Below are 18,346 nucleotides of genomic sequence, written 5' to 3'. Positions count from 1 at the left end.
TCAAACCAGGAGAATAGCAGGTGCTGGGGAGGAAGTGGAGCTATAGGAACCCCTTCCCCGACATTGCTGTCAGGATGGAAATGGTGCCGTCACTATGGAAAACAGCTCAGAAGTTCCTAAGTTAAACACAGAATTTTCATATGACCAGGGCACCTGGGTGGCTCAGTTGGCTAAGTGTCTGATTGTTGATTTTGGCTCAGGTCATGATCTCACCATTCCTGAGTTCGAGCCTCACATCAGGCTCTGTACTGACAGCATGGAGCCTGCTTGGTATTCTTCCTCGCTCTCTTTCTGCCATGTGCACAGGTGAGTGTGTACTCTCTCTCAAAATAAATAAACTTTATTAAAAAATAATCATATGACCCAGAAATTCCACTCAGAGGTATACAGCCAAAGGAATCAAAAACAGGTGTTCAAAAACATGCACATGAGTATACATAGCAGTGTTATTCACAATAGCCAAAAGGTGGTCTAAAGGAAATATTATTTGGCCGTGAAAAGGAATGAAGTACCGACACATGCTACAGCATGGATGTACCTTGAAACCACAGGCTAAGTGAAAGCCAGATGCAAAAAGCCACATATTGCATGATTCCATTGATAGGAATATTCAGAAGAGGCAAATCCATACGACAGGAATCAGATTCGTGGTTACGGTGGGGGAGGGGTGAGTGGGTGTGGCTGCTTCATGGGCACAGGGTTCTTTCTGGGGTGATGAGAATGTCCTGGAACTAGGTAGAAGTGGTGGCTGTAAAAAGTTGTGAATGTAATAAATGCCACTGAACTGTACACTTTAAAAGTGGTTCAAATGGTAAATTTTTTTTTTATCAACTTTACCACGATAAGAAAATTAATTAAAATACAACACAACACAACACAACACAAGGACAAGGATGGGAACTCTTTCACAGGTATGGGCTCTGGGGTAGGCACTCTTGTGGACCCTAATGGCCATTGCCCTGTGTTCTAATCTTGGCTCTTCCACTAACCAGCAGGTGACCTTGGGCAAATCACTGTACTACTCAGACCCTCCATTTCTTCTTTTGTGAAGTAGGAGTGACAAATAGTCCCTCCCGTCAAGACTAATGTGAGGATTAAAGATGAAAGCACCATAAGCGCTCAGCCGCATGTGTGACAAATTAGGGCGGTTGCAGTGGTTCTTATAATGGTCTGGTGCAGCAGGGTTTTTCAATTAAAAATTTTAATTATAAAATATTTTAAAGTCTAGAAATATACAAAAAAGAAAATGTAAATCCTCCTTCCCTTCCCTGGGTCCATGACCCGAATAGATGTTAACACTCTGTTATTTGCTTCAAATCCCCCTGTTTTTATTAAAAAAATTTTTTTAGTGTTTAGGTATTTTTGAGAGAGAGAGCAAGCAAGCGAGCACAGGAGGGGTAGAGAGGGAGGGAATCCCCAGCGGGCTCTGTGCCATTAGCACAGAGCCCAATGCAGGGCTCGAACCCACAAACTGCGAGATCATGACCTCAGTCGAAACCAAGAGTCAGACGCTTAACCAACTGAGGCGCCCAGGTGCCCCCTCTCTATGTCTGTTTTAAAGACAAAGAGCAACAGGGCGCCTGGGCGGCTCAGTTGTTTGAGTGTCCCAATGCAGGGCTCAGTCCCACAAACCACAAGATCATGACCTGAGCCGAAATCAAGAGTTAGATGCTTAACTGACTGAGCCACCCAGGTGTTTAAGTAAGCTCCACACCCAGCATGGGGCGTGAACTCACGACCCTGAAATGGAGAGTTACATGATCTACTGATGGAGACAGCCAGGCACCCCTCTTTTTGACATTTTAATCTATAGGCTTGTAGCCAATGCTACAACAATGTGCAGTCTTGTTTTGTGGACATGAACTTCTAAAATAAACACCAATCCCTGGGATGATTCTGTTGCCTAACATTATGGTAGTCTTCTTGTTGATCCCTGCGCTTCACCGGGACTCTGACTGACCTGCCCATTGCTCATCATGGCGGAGGGAGCCTGAGCTTTCTAGAGTCCCTCCCCTGACTCCATCCTTCCATTTTGGCTCTGTGACTTTGGGCAACTCTCTGAGCCTCAGTTTCCTCACTCAGGCAACGTTCAGACTCCACCTCGCCTGTGCATCATTAATGTCTCTGCCAAGGATTCTGAGGCTGAATGCTGGATTACTTGGAACAAGAGATCAACCAGTGATTCTGGTCAGGGGATGGGAGGGCGGCTCTGCAGGCAAGGAATTTTCTCCACTTGCTCTAGGCATTGAGGCGCCACCTAGGGTTTAAAACCACCAACTGACAGCATCCCTCTGGTTGAGGGAAGGATGAAAAGCAGGGAGACCATCTAGGAGCACAATGCAGTCGGCCAGACAGAAGTCACGGCGGTTCCGGGGCTGGCAGCATCCCACGAGAGTGTCCCCAACACACTCACCCTGAGAGGCGCTGGGCTGCTGGCTGATGGCCTGGCCGAGCTGGTCCGAGAGCCACAGCTGCATACGGATGAAGGGCTCCCGCCCCTTCTGTGTCAGCTTGCTCCACGGCTTTGGCCTGGACAGCATGTCGCTCACACTGCCCTGTGACAGGCCCAGCACCTGGGGACGGGAGGAGCAGGAAGGTTAGGAGACAGAGCCCTGGGACCCCGGCCACTCCCTCCCTCCCTCTCCGCAGGACGCTTAGGGCCCACGGTTCACTCTGATGCCCTGGGGGGCCAGGGCTGCCTTGATTTGTTCTTCATTCCCAGGTGCCTGCTGTGTGCCTGTCCCATCCCCCGCCACCCCACCCCCCCGTCCCCCATCTGCAGTGCCCTTCCAGATATACCTACGTGCAAGAATACTTTTTGAGTTTAAGCCCCCTCAAAAGCCCCCTCTTCTAGGAAGAGGCACCTTCCATTGAGGTCATTCCTCTTCCTTTCAGCTCACCTGGCTACCTGCTCCTCTGCCAAGGGCAGAGGTGATGTTATAAACTACTTAACCACTGGTATTGCAGGGAAACACTGGCTGGGCCGAGCCTTAACCCCTTAGTGGCTGGACCATCAGGAGGAACAGAGGATTCTGGAGGAGGAGAGTCAAGTGGCTATTCCTAACCGGATGGAAGCATTTCACTGCTTTAACAACCACAGAACTGAATGTCAGCCCAGCCCTCCCTTCCCACAGGACCCAGGGACAAGTGGATGCAGGAAAAAAGGTTTGGGGTCATGCAGACCTGGGTTTGAATTCTGTTTTGGCCTTGTTCCTGTTTATACAGACACCCTTTCTTCTCAAGACCATGAACGCTGGGGGGTGGGTCCTCAGCTGGTCCTCCCTCCCTAGGTCCCATGGGCCCCACTATCTTCACCTTCTCCCCGAAGATCCTCTGGCAGATCCCATTCTTGGCTAGCTTCTCCTTGACCTGACGGGTCAGCTCCAGCGTGTCCACCTCTCGGTACATGTAAAGCTCGTACTGCTCGGGGGTCAAGGGCGGCACCGTGGGCTTCAGCGTGCGGGGCACGTATGCGGGGTAGTAGGCCAGCCGCCCCCCGCTGCCTGCCTCAGGGACGCCCCCTTCGGCCTTCAGCTCGCCCACCCTGGGGGGCTCATCCTCGCCCCCCGCTGCTTCGTCCTCGGGGGCTGTGGGGGCCTCATCCCCCCGGGGCCAGGCCCGCCCGTTGGGCTGTCCAGAGTAGCCGGAGGAGGAGGAGGAGAGGGAGGGCGAGACAGAGGCGTAGGGGCGGCTGAGCAGGCCACGGTCCGAGGCCCAGTGGTGGTCGAAGTAGCCGGCGTCTCCGATCTCCGACTTGACCTTCCGGATGATGCTCTGCACGAAGGCGGCGGGAGACAAGACCGTGAGCGAGGTCTGTGTGGAGCTGCTGCTGGTTCCCCCACCGCCGCCGCCGCCACCACTGCTGTCCTCCTGCTTGACGTAGGCTGGAGCCCCGTTCTGGCTCACGGCGGCCAGCGAGGGCCGCTCTGGGGGCGAGGGAGGCACGGAGCGGCCCCGGGGGCCTGCCTCCATCTCCAGCAGGGCCTGCTGCTGCGCCTGCATCTCGCGGCGGGCTTGTTCCAGAATGTTCTTGATGGCATCTTCCGAGGTGCTGGCGGGGGCTGCGCCATTGGCGATGCTCAGTGGGGCTGTGGGGTTCTTGGACTCACCTGTTGGGGGGGAGGACAGGGTGGCCAGAGGCCCACGGTCAGGGGCATGGTTTGAAGGGCAAAGGCGTTCACAGTGTCAGCGTAAGTATACTTTGGAGATGCTGTGGAAATACTGCAATAAAACCAGTCATGAAATTTTTGGTTTCCCAGTGTAACCAAAAATTATGTTTATGCTGCACTGTAGTCTATTTGGTCTGCATCATGGCTCAAAAAACCCCCAACGTCCATACCTGAACTAAAAAATATTTCACTGCTAAAAAATGCCAACCATCACCTGAGCTTTCAGCAGGTCATAATCGCCGACCACAGATGATCATAACAAATAGAGTAGTAACGGAAGCATTTGAGATACTGAGAGAATTGCCCAAATGTCACACAGAGACACCAAGTGAGTAAATGCTGAAAAAATGGAGCCAATAGACTTGCCTGACATAGGGTTGCCACAAACCTTCAGTTTAAAACAAGAGCAAAATCTATAAAGCGCAATAAAATGAAATGCGCTAAAAAGATGTATGCCTGTGTTTATGACGCCAAATGTTGAACGAACTTCTGTGTACGACAATCAGGGGTGGGATAAATTATGACCCATCTGTATGGCAGAATATTAGACAGCCACTAAAACTAGGTAGACAGTGAGATTTTAGCGTATGCAGAGAAAGTGCTTATGGGGAAAATGCAATATAAAAAAAGACCTGTCTTTTAAATGTGCTAAGACATGTATGCAATGTCAAAAACAAGGAAAACACTACAGTACATAAAAGAAGCTGCTTCACTTATTCTAACAGCAAAGTAATGGCATGAACAAAATGCCCATGAAGAACAGAAGGGATAATGGGTAGTGACGTGATCACACAGTGGAATACTATCCAGTGGTGGCTGCCCAACTTTGTGAATATACTAAATGCCATGGAATCGTTCACTTTAAAATGGCTAGCAAGTTTTGCCTCAATTAAAATAAAAGAGTACTGCATGCCTATTGCGGAGAGTGAAGAGAGCAAAAGTTAAGATGAAAAGGAAAATCCTCTTGATCTCTCTCTCAAGGGTAACCATATGAAATATCCTCAGGTATTTCTTTGGGCTTCCTTCTACCTTCATGCATGGGGCGATCATACTTGATGTGGGAGTGTAGCCTGGTTTGTCCCCTCCTGGTATCAACAGGAGTATTTTGTCTTATGATTAGAAGTTCTATCTCTCATGGTTGCCTATGCCACTTGAAGGCATATTCTCTGTTTTATTTACCTAAACCCCGACTGCTGGGCAGTTAGGTTGTTTCCAGTTTGTCACAGCTGTGAACAACGACAAAGGAATAGCTTCTATATAAACCTCTGTCCCCATCCTGGATACTTCCCTCAATTCCCAGAGTAGAACTCTCGGGTCAGCAGTCAGTCATATTCATTTCCTCCCTGGGGAGCCTGGGGGGCTGCTAGTTGCTTTCACTCTTTTTTTTTTTACTGTTTTATTTATTTCTGAGAGAGTGAGAGAGACAGCGTGAGCAGGGGAGGGTGAAAGAGGGAGGGAGATACAGAATCCGAAACAGGCTCCAGGCTCTGAGCTGGCTGTCAGCACAGAGCTCGACGCAGGGCTCGAACTCATGAACCATGAGATCATGACCTGAGCTGAAGTCGGACGCTTAACTGGCTGAGCCACCCAGGTGCCCCTAGTCGCTTTCACTCTTGTCAGGGGCATGGGGCAGTCACTGGCCACTTCTTCCCTTGCTACCTCTTCACAGGCCCTGCGTGGAGTGCCCCTGGCTGGCCCACTCTGCCATGACATTGCCTTTTTACTCTCTGTGCTCTCTCGAGTGTTGTTTCTGATCCTCCCATCCCCATGGGAGAGCACTGTACCGGGAGTCAGGAGACCTGGGTAACTGTGAGTACGTCTCTCCCTCTCTGGTCTCAGCTGTCCTGTTGTTTAGTGGGAGACTTCAATTAGTCTTTTTCTCATGGTTCTTTTCACTCCAATATTGTGTCTTGTTCACAGCTGTAACCTGTGTCCAGTATGCAGTAGGTGCTTAACCAATGTTTACTGAATGACTGCCTCTCTTGCCACAAGAGCTGATCAAGAAGGAAGAAGCTAAGGTGTACATAGTTGGGCCTCAGTGGATTATCTGGATGGGGCAGTGTAGCTCGTGGCAGGCTAAGCGTCCTCTGCCCCTCCCAGGGACCAGGCAGGAAGGAGGGCCCTTGGCTCTCCAGCTGCAAGAAGAGGCGTGGGAATCCACACACTTGCTCTGAACTGCCACCAGGGGGCAGCAGACACCACAAAGTGGGAGGGTGGAAGCCAGGGTCAGGTTCAAAGTCAGCAAGTCCACACTTTGTTGGGCTACCCAGTGCTGGGTGCAGGGATGCAGGCTGGTCACTGGCTGCAAAAACCCCTCAGACTGAGAGAAGGGACAGACATATCAGCAGAGGCATTTGTAACACGAACAAATGCAACAAAAGAGATAAAAATAATGATGATGTTAACTATGATGATGGCTGGATTTTCAGGGGCACCGTCTACATGCCAGGCTCCCAGGTTGAGTGCTTGCCAGGCCTGATTGCACACAAGATCCTCACACAACACGAGGAAAGGAGTACTAATACTGTGCCTATTTTAAATATAATGGAGGAACAGAGAGGCTAAGTAACTTTTCCAAGGTCACACAGCTAATAAACAGCAGAGCCAAAATTTGCAGCCAGGTCAGGCTCCATTGCACCAAGCAATATAGGTCATTATAGGCGATCCAAGGAGGGTCAGCATCCATTCCCCCTGGATTGAGGTGGGGGGCTTCCCGGATGAAGTGACTTTTGAGTTGAGCTGTGAAGTATGATCAGGAGTTGGCTGGGGGTGAGGATGGCATTAGGGGCATAGGGAATAGCATGAGATTGGACATGGCTATAAGCATTTCATTCAAGAGGGATTGGGGGTCAGGAGGAGTCAAGACCACAGGGCCTGTAGGCCTTGTTGAGCTGGAATTTTTAAATTAAAACAAATTTTATTCTAAAGAAAGAGCGCCTGCAAGTAGGAGAGAAGGGCAGAGGGGGAGAGGAAGAATCTCAAGCAGGCTCCACACACAGTGTGAGCCCACCATGGGGACACAGGGCTTGATCCCACGACTCTGAGATCATGACCTGAGCTGAAACCAAGAATTGAATGCTCATCTGACTGAGCCACCCAGGCACCCCAAGGAGCTGGGATGTTTATCTTGAGGGCAATGGGGAGGAGCCGTGGAAGCAATCTGAGTAGTGACACCGACATGATGGTGGCAGTCCAGGACAGCCTCTCACCCCACATGCGTGTCAGGTACCATCTGTGACAGGTTCCGAGGCCTGAGCAGCTGGGTTCAGGGAGGGAGAGAGGGTGTAAGGGCAGAGAGTGAGTTCCGTCTCAGACACACTGACTCTTCGATGCCCGCGGGGGACCCTGGTGGACATTCCCAGCCAGCAGCTGGCCATGACTCCAGAACTCTCGAGAGAGGTGTGGTCCTGGACATGGGATGTTTTGGCTGTTGTTGGAACTTCCAGGAGTGGCCTGACTCACCTAAGAGACATTAGACACAAGTCAGAGGGCCTGGGGGGCACCCTGCGCTCGAGGGGCTGACGGAGAAAGTACACTATGGTAGGCTAACTGAAGGTCTCCCAAAGGTATTCACATCCCAGCCCCTGGGACCCGGACTGTTACTTCACATAGCAAAGGGGATTCTGCAGATGTGAGTAAGTTAAGGGTCTTGAGCTGGGAGAGGATCCTGGGCTCTTTGGGTGGGCCCCACATCATTACAAGGGTGCTTGGGGGAGGAGGCGGGGGCGTCAGAGACACAGCAAGGTGCTGTGAGGCTGGCTTGGAGGACGCAGGAGGGCCATGCAGCAGAAATGTGGGTGCCTCTGGAAGCCTGAGCAGGGAAGGAAACAGATTCTCCCTGGAGCCTCCAGAGGAAATGGAGCCCTGCCGACACCCTGACTCACCCAGTGAGGCTGACTGTGAGCCTGTGGCCTGCGGGACTGTGAGAGAATAAATTGTGTTGTTTTTAGCCACTGAGTTTGTGGCTGTAGCGCGAGGAGACTAACACAGGGCTCCTGGGAAAGTGTAGCAGGTGCAGTCTGGGAGACAGGAGGAAGCCAGGAGAACAGGGTCTCCTTGGGAACTAGAGAGTGGAGGCGGCGCAGGAGGGAGGGTGAGGCTTAGAGCATTGTACTTGACAGGTTCCTGTGTGATTAGTGCTCACTGTGTCTCCTCAAAGTTGAGGACATCTGGACGATCCAGACCAGTGCTGCAGCAGTCACTGGGCTGTCCCTTACGGCTGCCACTTGTCACCTTGCAATATGGCCAGTGAGGCTGAAGAACTGAAGTTGTAAGTTTATTTAACTTGAAGTAATTTTTTTTTTAATATTTTTATTTATTTCTAGGAGAGAGAGAGAGACAGCGTGAGCAGGGGAGGGTCAGAGAGAGAGGGAGTCACAGACTGAAATAGGCTCCAGGCTCTGAGCTGGCAGTCAGCACAGAGCCCGACGCGGGGCTCGAACCCACAAACCGCGAGATCATGACCTAAGCGAAAGTCGGACGCTCAACCGACTAAGCCACCCAGGCGCCCCTGAAGTAATTTTTTAAAATGTTTTATTTATTGTTGAGACAGAGAGAAACAGTATGAGCAGGGGAGGGTCAGAGAGAGAGGGAGACACAGGATCCAAAGAAGGCTCCAGGATCTGAGCTGTCAGCACAGAGTCTGATGTGGGGCTCAAACTCATAAACCGTGAGATCATGACCTGAACTGAAGTTGGCTGCTTAACTGACTCTGCTACCCAGACGCCCCTAACTTTAAGTAATTTGAATGGATATAGTCACACATGGCTCATGGCTCCCGTACCAACATGGACCTGGTGCTTTCCAGGCCCAGAGCTTGCTTGGCAAGGAGGTTCTGACCTGCTCAGAATCCTTGCTGTGGTGGGTGAAGGCAGACAAGGCCTTACCTCCTGATCAGGGCAGGTCCTGGAGGCCTCAGGCCTTGCCTCCTGCGGTCACACTCATACTCACCCCCTTTCTGGGACTCGATCTCCTTCTTGGCCTGTTCCAGGATGCTCTTGATGGCGTCATCCGAGCCTGTCTCTGGTGTGCGGATTCTTGGGGTAATGCTGCCTGGGGGAGGCAAGGGGGCGTCTGTCAGGGGGACGTGCATGCTGGGGGTCAGTCTCTAGAGCTGGGCGGGGTGAAGGGCTGGTCCCCTCCTCCCTCAGGCACTCCAGGGCCAGGGCTGGGAGAGTGAGGGCCAGACCTTGAGTGCGTGAGGCAAGACCACTGCTTAGCCAGTCTGTGTAACAAACTGGGCCTACAAGTGGTTCTGACTTGAATTAATATTAATAATAATAATAATATGATAGCAATGATGGCTGCCAGCACCATAGCTAACAGTTCTCAAACAGTGACTATGTTCCAGGGGCTGTACTGAGTAATTTATACTCATTTAACCCTCACAGGAGGCTGACAGATGGGGACAGATGGGGAAACGGAGGCAGGTCACCCAGTGGGTGAATGGCAGAGCTGGAACCCAAACTTAGGTGTTTATGAGGTCAAAGCTTGGGCCATTCACATGGATTACCCTAAAAATCAAGTCTGGCAAGGCTAGCGGGAACCCAGGCCATCTCACGGATGGGTGACCTGAGGCTTGCAGGTCTTCAGGAACTGCCTAGCCGCCAGGGCAGCTCCCGGGCCCAGCCGCTTCCCCACAGTGATCGGCCTGAGCTGTCGCATCAGGGCCATGTGGGGAGCAAGGGGTAGCCAAAGGCCCCAGGAAGGGAACAAGGATATATTTCCTTATTTTACAAAGGGGGAAAACCGAGGCACAGAGGGGCAAAGTCACTTGCCCCAGGTGACACGGCTGGGAGGTGGCAGACCTAGGCTCTGACACCCTTGGCCCTGGGTGTGCTGTGGGGGGTGGGCCTGAGCCGCTGCACCTCGGGACGGGCCCTCACCTCGCTGCCGCACCTGGATGGTCCTCAGAGCCAGCACGTTCTGCTCATCCGACAGGAACTGCTTCATCTTGATGAAGGGCTCCTTGCCCTTCACCGTGAGCTTGCGCCAGGGCTTGGGCCGGGCCAGGATCTCACTGACCGAGCCCTGTGACAGCCCCAGCACATAGTGGCCAAACACCCGCTGGCCAATGTTGTGTTTGAGTAGCTGCTCCTTCACCTGGAATGCAATCTCCGCCGTGTCCAGCTGCTCCTCCTCGGTTCCGGCCCCTGCCCCAGCTGTGCCACCCCCACCCCCGTCTCCAGGCTCAGGGGCTCCGGGCGGCTCGGGGCCAGGAGCTGGGGTGGCAGGGGCTGTGGGCGGCTTGGTGCCATAGAAGGCTGGGGGGAACACCAGCACGCCGCCCGCCTCCCCCTTGAAGGTGGCCGGGGGCATCATATGTTTGGACAGCAGCGTGTCCCCTGCCAGTCTGTCCCCAGAAGCCAGACTGGGGAAGGGGGACAATGAGAAAGTCCTTGGGCCATCAGGGCCCAGGCCAGGGCCCAGCAGGGGCTGCCCAGGGCTGGGGGACAGGGGGTCTTCGGGCCCTGGCGGTGGCGGAAGCTGTGGAGGTGATGGGTAGGACTGCTCCGTGCCCAGGGAGTCCTTGATGGAATCGTCCTCGGAAGGGTCCTCCTCTAGAAGGCCAAGAGAGACAGACGGAGGAAAAGAGGAGAGACAGAGAGGAAGACAGGAGTGGACAGTGATGGGGGGACAGGGACGGAGAGAGGGGGGGAGAGAGAGAGACAGGGAAAGGAATCACGAGCGTGGCACCCAGAGAGCGACACCAGGGAACAGAGATAGGGAAACAGAGAGACAGACAGAAATAAGAAAGAAAGAAACCAGGACGCACAGGGAGACATGGAGAGAGGCGTGAGGCAGAGCCAGAGTGAAAGGCAGAAAGCGACAGAAGGGCACAGAGACAGAGATAGAGGGTGAGAGGCAGAGAGACGGCGTAGGACAGAAGGACACAAACATGAGCGAGGAATTGAGGGAGAGGAAGAGGGGAGGAGAGGGCAGGCGGGGGAGGGGAGAGAAGTGCTATAGGCGTTCAGCAGTACTAAGGGCTCCCCTTCTGATTTTCAGATCCCCATCCGTGCAGGCCTGGCCCACATTCCAGTTCTGGGGTCCCGAGGTGGGGAGTTCAGGTCAATGCCCTCCTCAGCAGGATGCCCACTGCCAGTGCCTGCCTGCCTTCCAGCCAGCCCTCCTCGTCCTGTGCATCCTGTGTGTTTGCACTCCCCATGTGAACAGCACCCAGAAAGTGGATCCATTATTGACCCCATTTTACAGATGAGGAAACAGAGGCAGCCCAGAGAGTCTTGGATGGGGCCATATGGCTGTAAGGTCACGGAGCCACTGTGTGGGGAGAAGGGCTGAGAAGGTGACTTGTGGAGAGAGCGGGGCTGCAGTATGAATGCCCTCCTTGTACCCTGTGACCTCTTCCTGCTGCCCATCAAGGACTGGGGATGAGTGGAGCCTTGGGGGGCCTTGGGAAGGCCTGAGTGAGCTGTGTAAGGAAGGTAAGTGTGACACTGTGCAGATACTGCCAGCTGGCTTAGCCATGGGGGTCACCCAGCTCAGCGCCAGGCACACAGCAGGTGCTCGCTCAGTGTGCACCCCTTTCTCCGTTACTCTCCTGGTGTATGGGCGGCAGTGGTCTGTGGACGCGGAGAAGGCCAGAGGCCCACAAGCAGCCCCCACCCTGGCCCCCTGGCCCCATGAGCATCCTGCCTCCCCTACCAGGGCTGGTCAGAAGACCAGGCTTTTCCAGAAGGAATTTCTGCGTGGGGAAGAAGGCCTCCTTTGCCATGAGCAACGAGTCTTCGGGCTTGGACATGCCCTGAGGAGACAAGAAGCCAGGCTGAGAGGGCATGGTGGGCAGACGGCTCTCAAGGTCAGCTTGCGCTGTGGGGCCAGGGCGGGAACACTCACCTGGGGGAGGGTGCAGGTGCTAGAGGCCAGCTTCATGGCTTTCAGGATGCTGCCAGAGAAAGTGGAGAGAGTCCAAAGCCAGCCACGGTCCCCGGGCTTGGGGAGAGGTCTTGAGAGATACTTCCTCTAGCTCATCTTCCCCGACTGAGAGCAACTGCCCCACCCCGTGGACCCTACATAACTCTGGACTCAGGGCAGCAACAGGCCTTGAGGAGCAGGCCTGGGAACTGGCTCCAGCGGTACCTGGAGGGGCGCTGCATGAACCAGCTCCCATGCGGGCCCCAGCCGACCTGCTGAAGGCATCATCCCTCACCACCTACAGCCCTGACCACAGGCTACCCTGCATGCTCTTCTACAAGTGGCTCTTGATGCCAAAGAACCATACATGGTTAAGGGTTGATTCCCAAGGTGCCATGGAGAGGAGACAAGGGTATCACAAAGTGGGGTGTGGTGGGAGGGACGAATATCATGAACTTTGCCAAGGGCCCCTCATTGCCAAGGTAGAGGGCTGGGGTTGTGTGGAGCCTCACTCCACACAGTACCTCAGCTCTGTTTTAATTTCTTCATAGTCAGACTGCGCCTGGAGCTTCTCTTCCAGCTTCTAGAGGAGAAAATAAAGATGGTTTAAGGCTGGTCCATGTCGTTCTGCCTGGGGATGCCTTGCTGGTACCCCAGCTGCACGCCTCCTCTCCCAAGGCCTACCTCGATGGCTTCGGACTTGGCCGTGAGCTGCCGTTCCAGGTCGGCGATCTGGTTGGCAGAGGTCTCCTCCAGTTCCTGCAGAGAGTTCTGGAGGTGCTGCACGTCCTTCAGCAGCCGCAGGATCTCCCGATCCTTGGAGGCCAGGGCAGCCTCAAGCCGGGGACCTGAGCACAGCGCGAAGTTCACCTTATCCTGAGGACAAAGTGGGGCTTTGAGGGGCTGAGAGGTGTGGGGCAGGGGGCTGCAGGGCTGGCTCCCCCACCCCTGAATCCCAAACAAAACCGGAAATCCATCTATGGCCTGGCCCCCGCGCCGCGCACCCCTGAGTGACTCAGCTCCTCCTAATGGGCTCTGGCTTTCCTCCTCTTACCTCCGAGCCTTTGCTCAGGCCAGTCCTATCCACCCGGATGCCTTCCCTCTATTACTCAAACTGAGGGGCAGTGGGCAGGGAAGGTTTTCTGGAGGAAGATGGTTCTAAACTGTGATGAAGTTCAAGAACAAGTTAGTGATTTGGTAGATTACTTGGCAGCATTCACCAAGGGCGGATATGTGTGCTTCTGCTTGGTAAGTGTGTAGGGAAAAGCAGACATCCGTGCACCAAGAAGCACATGTGACGCCAGGATGAATGTTCATATCAGTCCTCTCTGTAACAGCTCAAACTTGGGCTCCAAGTGCCCTCCAACCAGAGAATGGATGAACAGGCTGTGGTATATCCACACAATGGAACACTATACAGCATTGAAAATGGATAATCTGCAACTACTAACACCGGCACGAACCACTCTCTCAGATATAGAATGAAGTGAAAGAAGCGAGACACCAAAGTATGTGTGTGTGTGTGTGTGTGTGTGTGACCTAATTAATATCAGATAACAAAAACAGGCAAAGCCCAGCTGTGCTGTTATAAATCAGGAGAGTGGCTCCCCTTGGGGACTAGCATCCAGATGGGGACATAGGGGGACATTCTGGGTGTTGGGAATGTTCTATTTGTTGAACTGGCTTCAGGGTATAGCATCTCTGAAAAATTCAACATGCTATATACACTTATGATAAGCACATTTCTCCCTATATATATAATACTTTAGAAAATATCTGTTAAAAGGGACCAAAAAAAAAAAAAAAAAAAAAAAGAGGAATTAGTCCTGAGGAAGTGGTGGGGATTGGGTATTCCCAGCAGAGGCTGCCTCACAGATAGAGGTTTAGGTTTCTATACTGGGCACAGGTCCTATCCTAGAGAGATGTTTCCCCTCCATTTCAGGAAGACCCTCAGGGCTGCACCTGAGACCCTGTAGCTACTCCCCTCAGCCCCAAGCCCCATCGCTCCTCCAGATTTTGGGAAATGGCCCCTTTGTCCTGGAAAAAGGTGAAGAGGCTGATGTTTGAGAGGGCCTGAAGCCGGGCCAGTCCTGTGCTCGGTGAGCTCGGTTACAAATGAATCTAAGAAGTGTTACAAAAAAACAAAGCAAAACAGAAAACACAACCTACCACTACAAATACTGGCTATTCTTCCAGGGAGATAAATGCCAATTAAAACAGGAAGCGGATGCCATTAACACATTAAATTAATTAGCATTGAGCGCCACTGTTGTGCTCAGAAAAACTCGCCCTCCAAACCAGCAAAATTCCCCGTGGCTGATTAGCACAGGCATTTGCAGGGTCCCACGGGGGTTAATTAAGAACCACTGGCAAATTCTTTCTAGGGTGTCCTCATGGGCTCTCCTGCCCTCAGCCTCTCCTGTGCTCACTCTGCGTCGTACAGATATCGAGGCACACTGCCATATACACACTGCCTCCTGGGGCACAGGCGCAGGGGACACACTTACAGACACAGCACACACTGACACGTGGACCTCCTGCTGATGTGCAGACACACAGAAATACCCAGGTGTCAAAGAGATGTGCTCAGTGGACATGTCATGGTGACACGCAAAGTCATGTATGCGCTCAGAGATCACATGGGACAACCTACTACTACTACTACTACTAGCAGCATCAAATATTCACTGAGCAGAAACTATAAGCTAAGCACTATTTTAGGTACGTTACAATTAATCCTCTCAATAGCTCTATAAGGCAGGTCTTACTTGTACAGATGAGAAAACTGAGGCACAGTTAGATGAAGGATACAGTTAGTTGCCCAAAGGCCACCAACAGACATACACATTCATAGTGACACATGTTCATGGAGATATATTCCAATCTTTAAACAGAAAGACAGACACAGGCACACTGGTCTATGTTACCAGGGTGTCGGGTGAAGTGAAAATCATGCTGGCCGCTTCAGGTTCATGGGTGGGGACTGCAAATCACCCCGGAGCAGACCCGTTACTATGTAAGGAATCGGAAATTTAGTCCCTTGGTATGCAGATATCTGGAAAGAAGGTGGACCAGCTTACAGAAGAAACCCAAGGCTTTCTGGCAGAGGAGCAATTGGTTAAGTGGTCCCACTGTGGTCTGGTAGGAACGAAAAACAGGGGTCAATGGTGACACCTGGTGGCAACCGCCAAACCGCACTGCCACTCAATAGCTCCAGCTCCCCCTCCCACCCATTCTTGCCAGGCACCTGGCAAAGGAAATGGTCCTCTTTGGCCTGAGTAAGTTGCTGGCATTCTTGGACAATTTGGAGTAAAGAATGGCCTCCAAAGGAAGACGCAGGACTTCCTATTAATCACATATGGAAGCTTGTGCTTGAAAAGAGCTCTGGATGTATTTTGACCATCAGCTGGTGAAGCAAGTCATAGTAATTACAGTCAACTATGCATTGACCTTGGCAATTAAGATGCTATGCCCACTGTATCCATATACATTCACGTGCATGATTTTACACAGATGCACATGACTGACCCACAAGATGTCATCCACACATTCATACTCACCAACATGGTTTTCCTCAACCTTTCCCTCTGACTCCCCCACCATCCTTACCCCACTGGGTCCCTGGGGGGAGCAGCAGGCCAGGCGGATAGAGCTGTTGACTGAGGCGAGTTGTTCTCGAAGACTTTCTACCTCCCGCTGGGCAGCCTCAGCTCGCTGGGGAGGAGAGTGAGAGAAAGCACGGTTAACAGGTGAGGGGGCCGTACTGGATCCCACCCCGGCCCTCTCCATCGCTCCACATGCCTCAGGCAGGGCTGGCGTTTGTTTCCAGCTCCCATGCCACCTAGCGTGGAATGGGGCCTGGATGGAGTGGGGGGTCTGCAGAGGCGGCCTCCCAGCCCATGGGCTGTGGCAGGACCCTGGGCAAGTCTCTTCCCCTCCCTGGGTCTCAGCTTTCCTCCTGTGAAATGGGGGCAATGAAATACATCTACTGCAAAGGTGTTTTGAAATACATCTAAATCAGAATGCCAGTTTACTGACCTGGGTCTATGGTACATCTTAACTCCTCAAAAATTTCTAAGAAAGAAAGCTTGGACGGAAGTCTCCAAATGTTAACAATGTAGCCTTGTGGCTTTAGAGAGAAATCTGCACGTTGTCACTCCCTGGTTGTGTGACCCTGGGCAAAAGACTTCATCTGCCCAGCCTCAGTTTCCCTGTTTGTAAAATGGGGATGATAAAAGTAGCTACCTTCTGGGATTGTTTTGTGAAGTAAGTGATCTGGTAAAATACAGCTCATTAGGTATCTTAGCCAGGTGGTTGACACACATGAATATGTCAATAATTGGTTAACTTTATTAAAATTAAAAGCTGTGACTGTATTTTTTCTCTCAGCTGGCGATGCAGGTTACACTGATTGTGGTTGACTTACACGCTGACCTTGGCAATCAAGATGCTATGCCTACTATATGCATATGGAGACCCACACACACCTGCGTTCATATTTTGTTAATTTTTTTTTAACTGATTTGTTCATTTACTTACTGATATCTTGCCTTGTTCCAGAAATGGTTCAAGTCAGTTTGTTTTGGCAAAGGTTTTGGGTATGTGGGGCTGTAGAGAAATACTTTTATGTTTCTGCACAGTTTGGCTTTCCAAGCAAATATGACTGAAATTTAGGACATGGGCAAAATGGCAAGCCTGGAAGTCAGTTCGTGACTGATTAGCCAGGGAGACCAGCAGAGAGATTTACCTCTGTGAAGGCATGTGTTAACATTTCAGTGGGGGAAGAGACCACGACACATATGTGTCACGGACACATCCCCTGGGTTGTAAAGCTGGGTTTAAAGTTACCAGAAAGTTGCTAGTCTTGTCTTCCCCTGGAGAGAAGTATTTGCATTCCACATGTGAAAACCCAGGATCCTGGCCCTTCTGCTCAGTGTGACACTTGGGAGATGGTTTTCTCCCTCTCTCAGAAAGGCCCTCTCCTATATAACGACCCAGAGTCACAGGTGGGGGTTCCTTGCCCACAGTACAAACTCTGGTGCATGCAGGATGGTATCTGAGTCTTGTCACCTCAGGGGGAAGAACTGGGGCAAACCGGCATGGTTATTACTATGTCAGTAGTAATATCAATCTGCTATGCTCCAGAACACTCTTGTTCACATTCTGGATAATATTAATACAGATTTTTAAAAAATTGTTTCTGGGGCACCTGGGTGGTTGAGTTGGTTAAGCGGTCGACTTCAGCTCAGGTCATGATCTCACAGTTCAGGAGTTCGAGCCCCGTGTAGAGCTCTGTGCTGACAGCTCAGAGCCTGGAGCCTGCTTCAGATTCTGTGTCTCCCTCTCTCTCTGCCCCTCCCCGTTCATACTCTGTGTCTCTATCTCTCAAAAAACAACAACAACAACAAAAAAAACAACAAAAAAACCCCACACACATTAAAAAAAGAATTAAAAAAATTTGTTTCCTATTCAAACTACTCTAAGAGCTTCGTTCTCAAGCTTACTTGATGGGCAAAGATCCGAAAATTTGATGACACACAATACTGGTGAGGCTATAAGGAAACAGGCCCTCTTTTAACTTGCTACAGGGAGTGTAAATTGGTACAACCTCACGGGGGTGGGAGGGGGCAGTTTGGACACATCTGCAAATAAAAACCCACAGGTCCTTAGCCCAGTAATTCCACTTCTAAGAATTTACCCTATGTACTGGCTCATGCACGTGTGAAAAGATATCTGTGTGAGGGTGTTCACTGTGGTACTGATGATGATGGCTAAAGACTAGAAATACCATAAATCTTCATTAACAGGGGGACTGGTTACACCGTGGGTGGGCAGAGCGCAGCCTGATGCCTGTTTTGTAAATTAAGTCTTTCCAGTACACAGCTGCACTCCTTCACCTGCACACTGTCTATGCTTTCACATACAGCAAAGTCGAATAGCTGTGACAGACCTGCAAACCTGAACATATCTACTCTCTGACGCTTTACAGAAAGTCTGCCATCCCTGGGTTAGAGGGGGTCCACGTAGTGCAATACTACATGGCAGTAAACCAGATGGACTACTTTTATCCAGATATGGAATGAGTTCCAAGATATACACGTGGAAAAAACAAGGCTCAGAAGGGTGGGTATAGTATATTATAGTTTTTGTTTTAAAAAGGGGTAAAAGTAGATACATTCATGGGCTTGTGAATGGATCTCTAGAAGGAGACCTTAGAAACAGGTAAAGGGGGGGGCGCCTGGGTGGCTTAGTCGGTTAAGCGTCCGACTTTCGCTTAGGTCATGATCTCGTGGTTCGTGGGT

General features: G+C 51.6%; 1 protein-coding gene across 1 annotated transcript in view; it reads right to left on the bottom strand.

The window, feature by feature from the left end:
* The window catches only part of CUX2 (cut like homeobox 2), a 221,955-nt gene that overhangs the window by 13,079 nt on the left and 190,530 nt on the right, over positions 1–18,346 (bottom strand). Inside the window, exons 10-18 of the mRNA XM_077747959.1 lie at positions 15,654–15,758; positions 12,729–12,920; positions 12,569–12,627; positions 12,027–12,075; positions 11,835–11,934; positions 10,055–10,729; positions 9,120–9,221; positions 3,316–4,109; positions 2,414–2,573 (exon numbers count right to left, since the gene is read on the bottom strand). Coding sequence (XP_077604085.1) covers positions 2,414–2,573; positions 3,316–4,109; positions 9,120–9,221; positions 10,055–10,729; positions 11,835–11,934; positions 12,027–12,075; positions 12,569–12,627; positions 12,729–12,920; positions 15,654–15,758 — 2,236 coding nt within the window. The remainder of the gene's footprint in view (positions 1–2,413; positions 2,574–3,315; positions 4,110–9,119; positions 9,222–10,054; positions 10,730–11,834; positions 11,935–12,026; positions 12,076–12,568; positions 12,628–12,728; positions 12,921–15,653; positions 15,759–18,346) is intronic.

This window comes from Crocuta crocuta, unplaced genomic scaffold (genome assembly GCF_008692635.1).
Source record: "Crocuta crocuta isolate KB4526 unplaced genomic scaffold, BGI_CrCroc_1.0 scaffold29, whole genome shotgun sequence".
Classification (NCBI taxonomy): Eukaryota; Metazoa; Chordata; class Mammalia; order Carnivora; family Hyaenidae; genus Crocuta; species Crocuta crocuta.
This window is presented reverse-complemented; position numbering and strand designations above follow the sequence as displayed.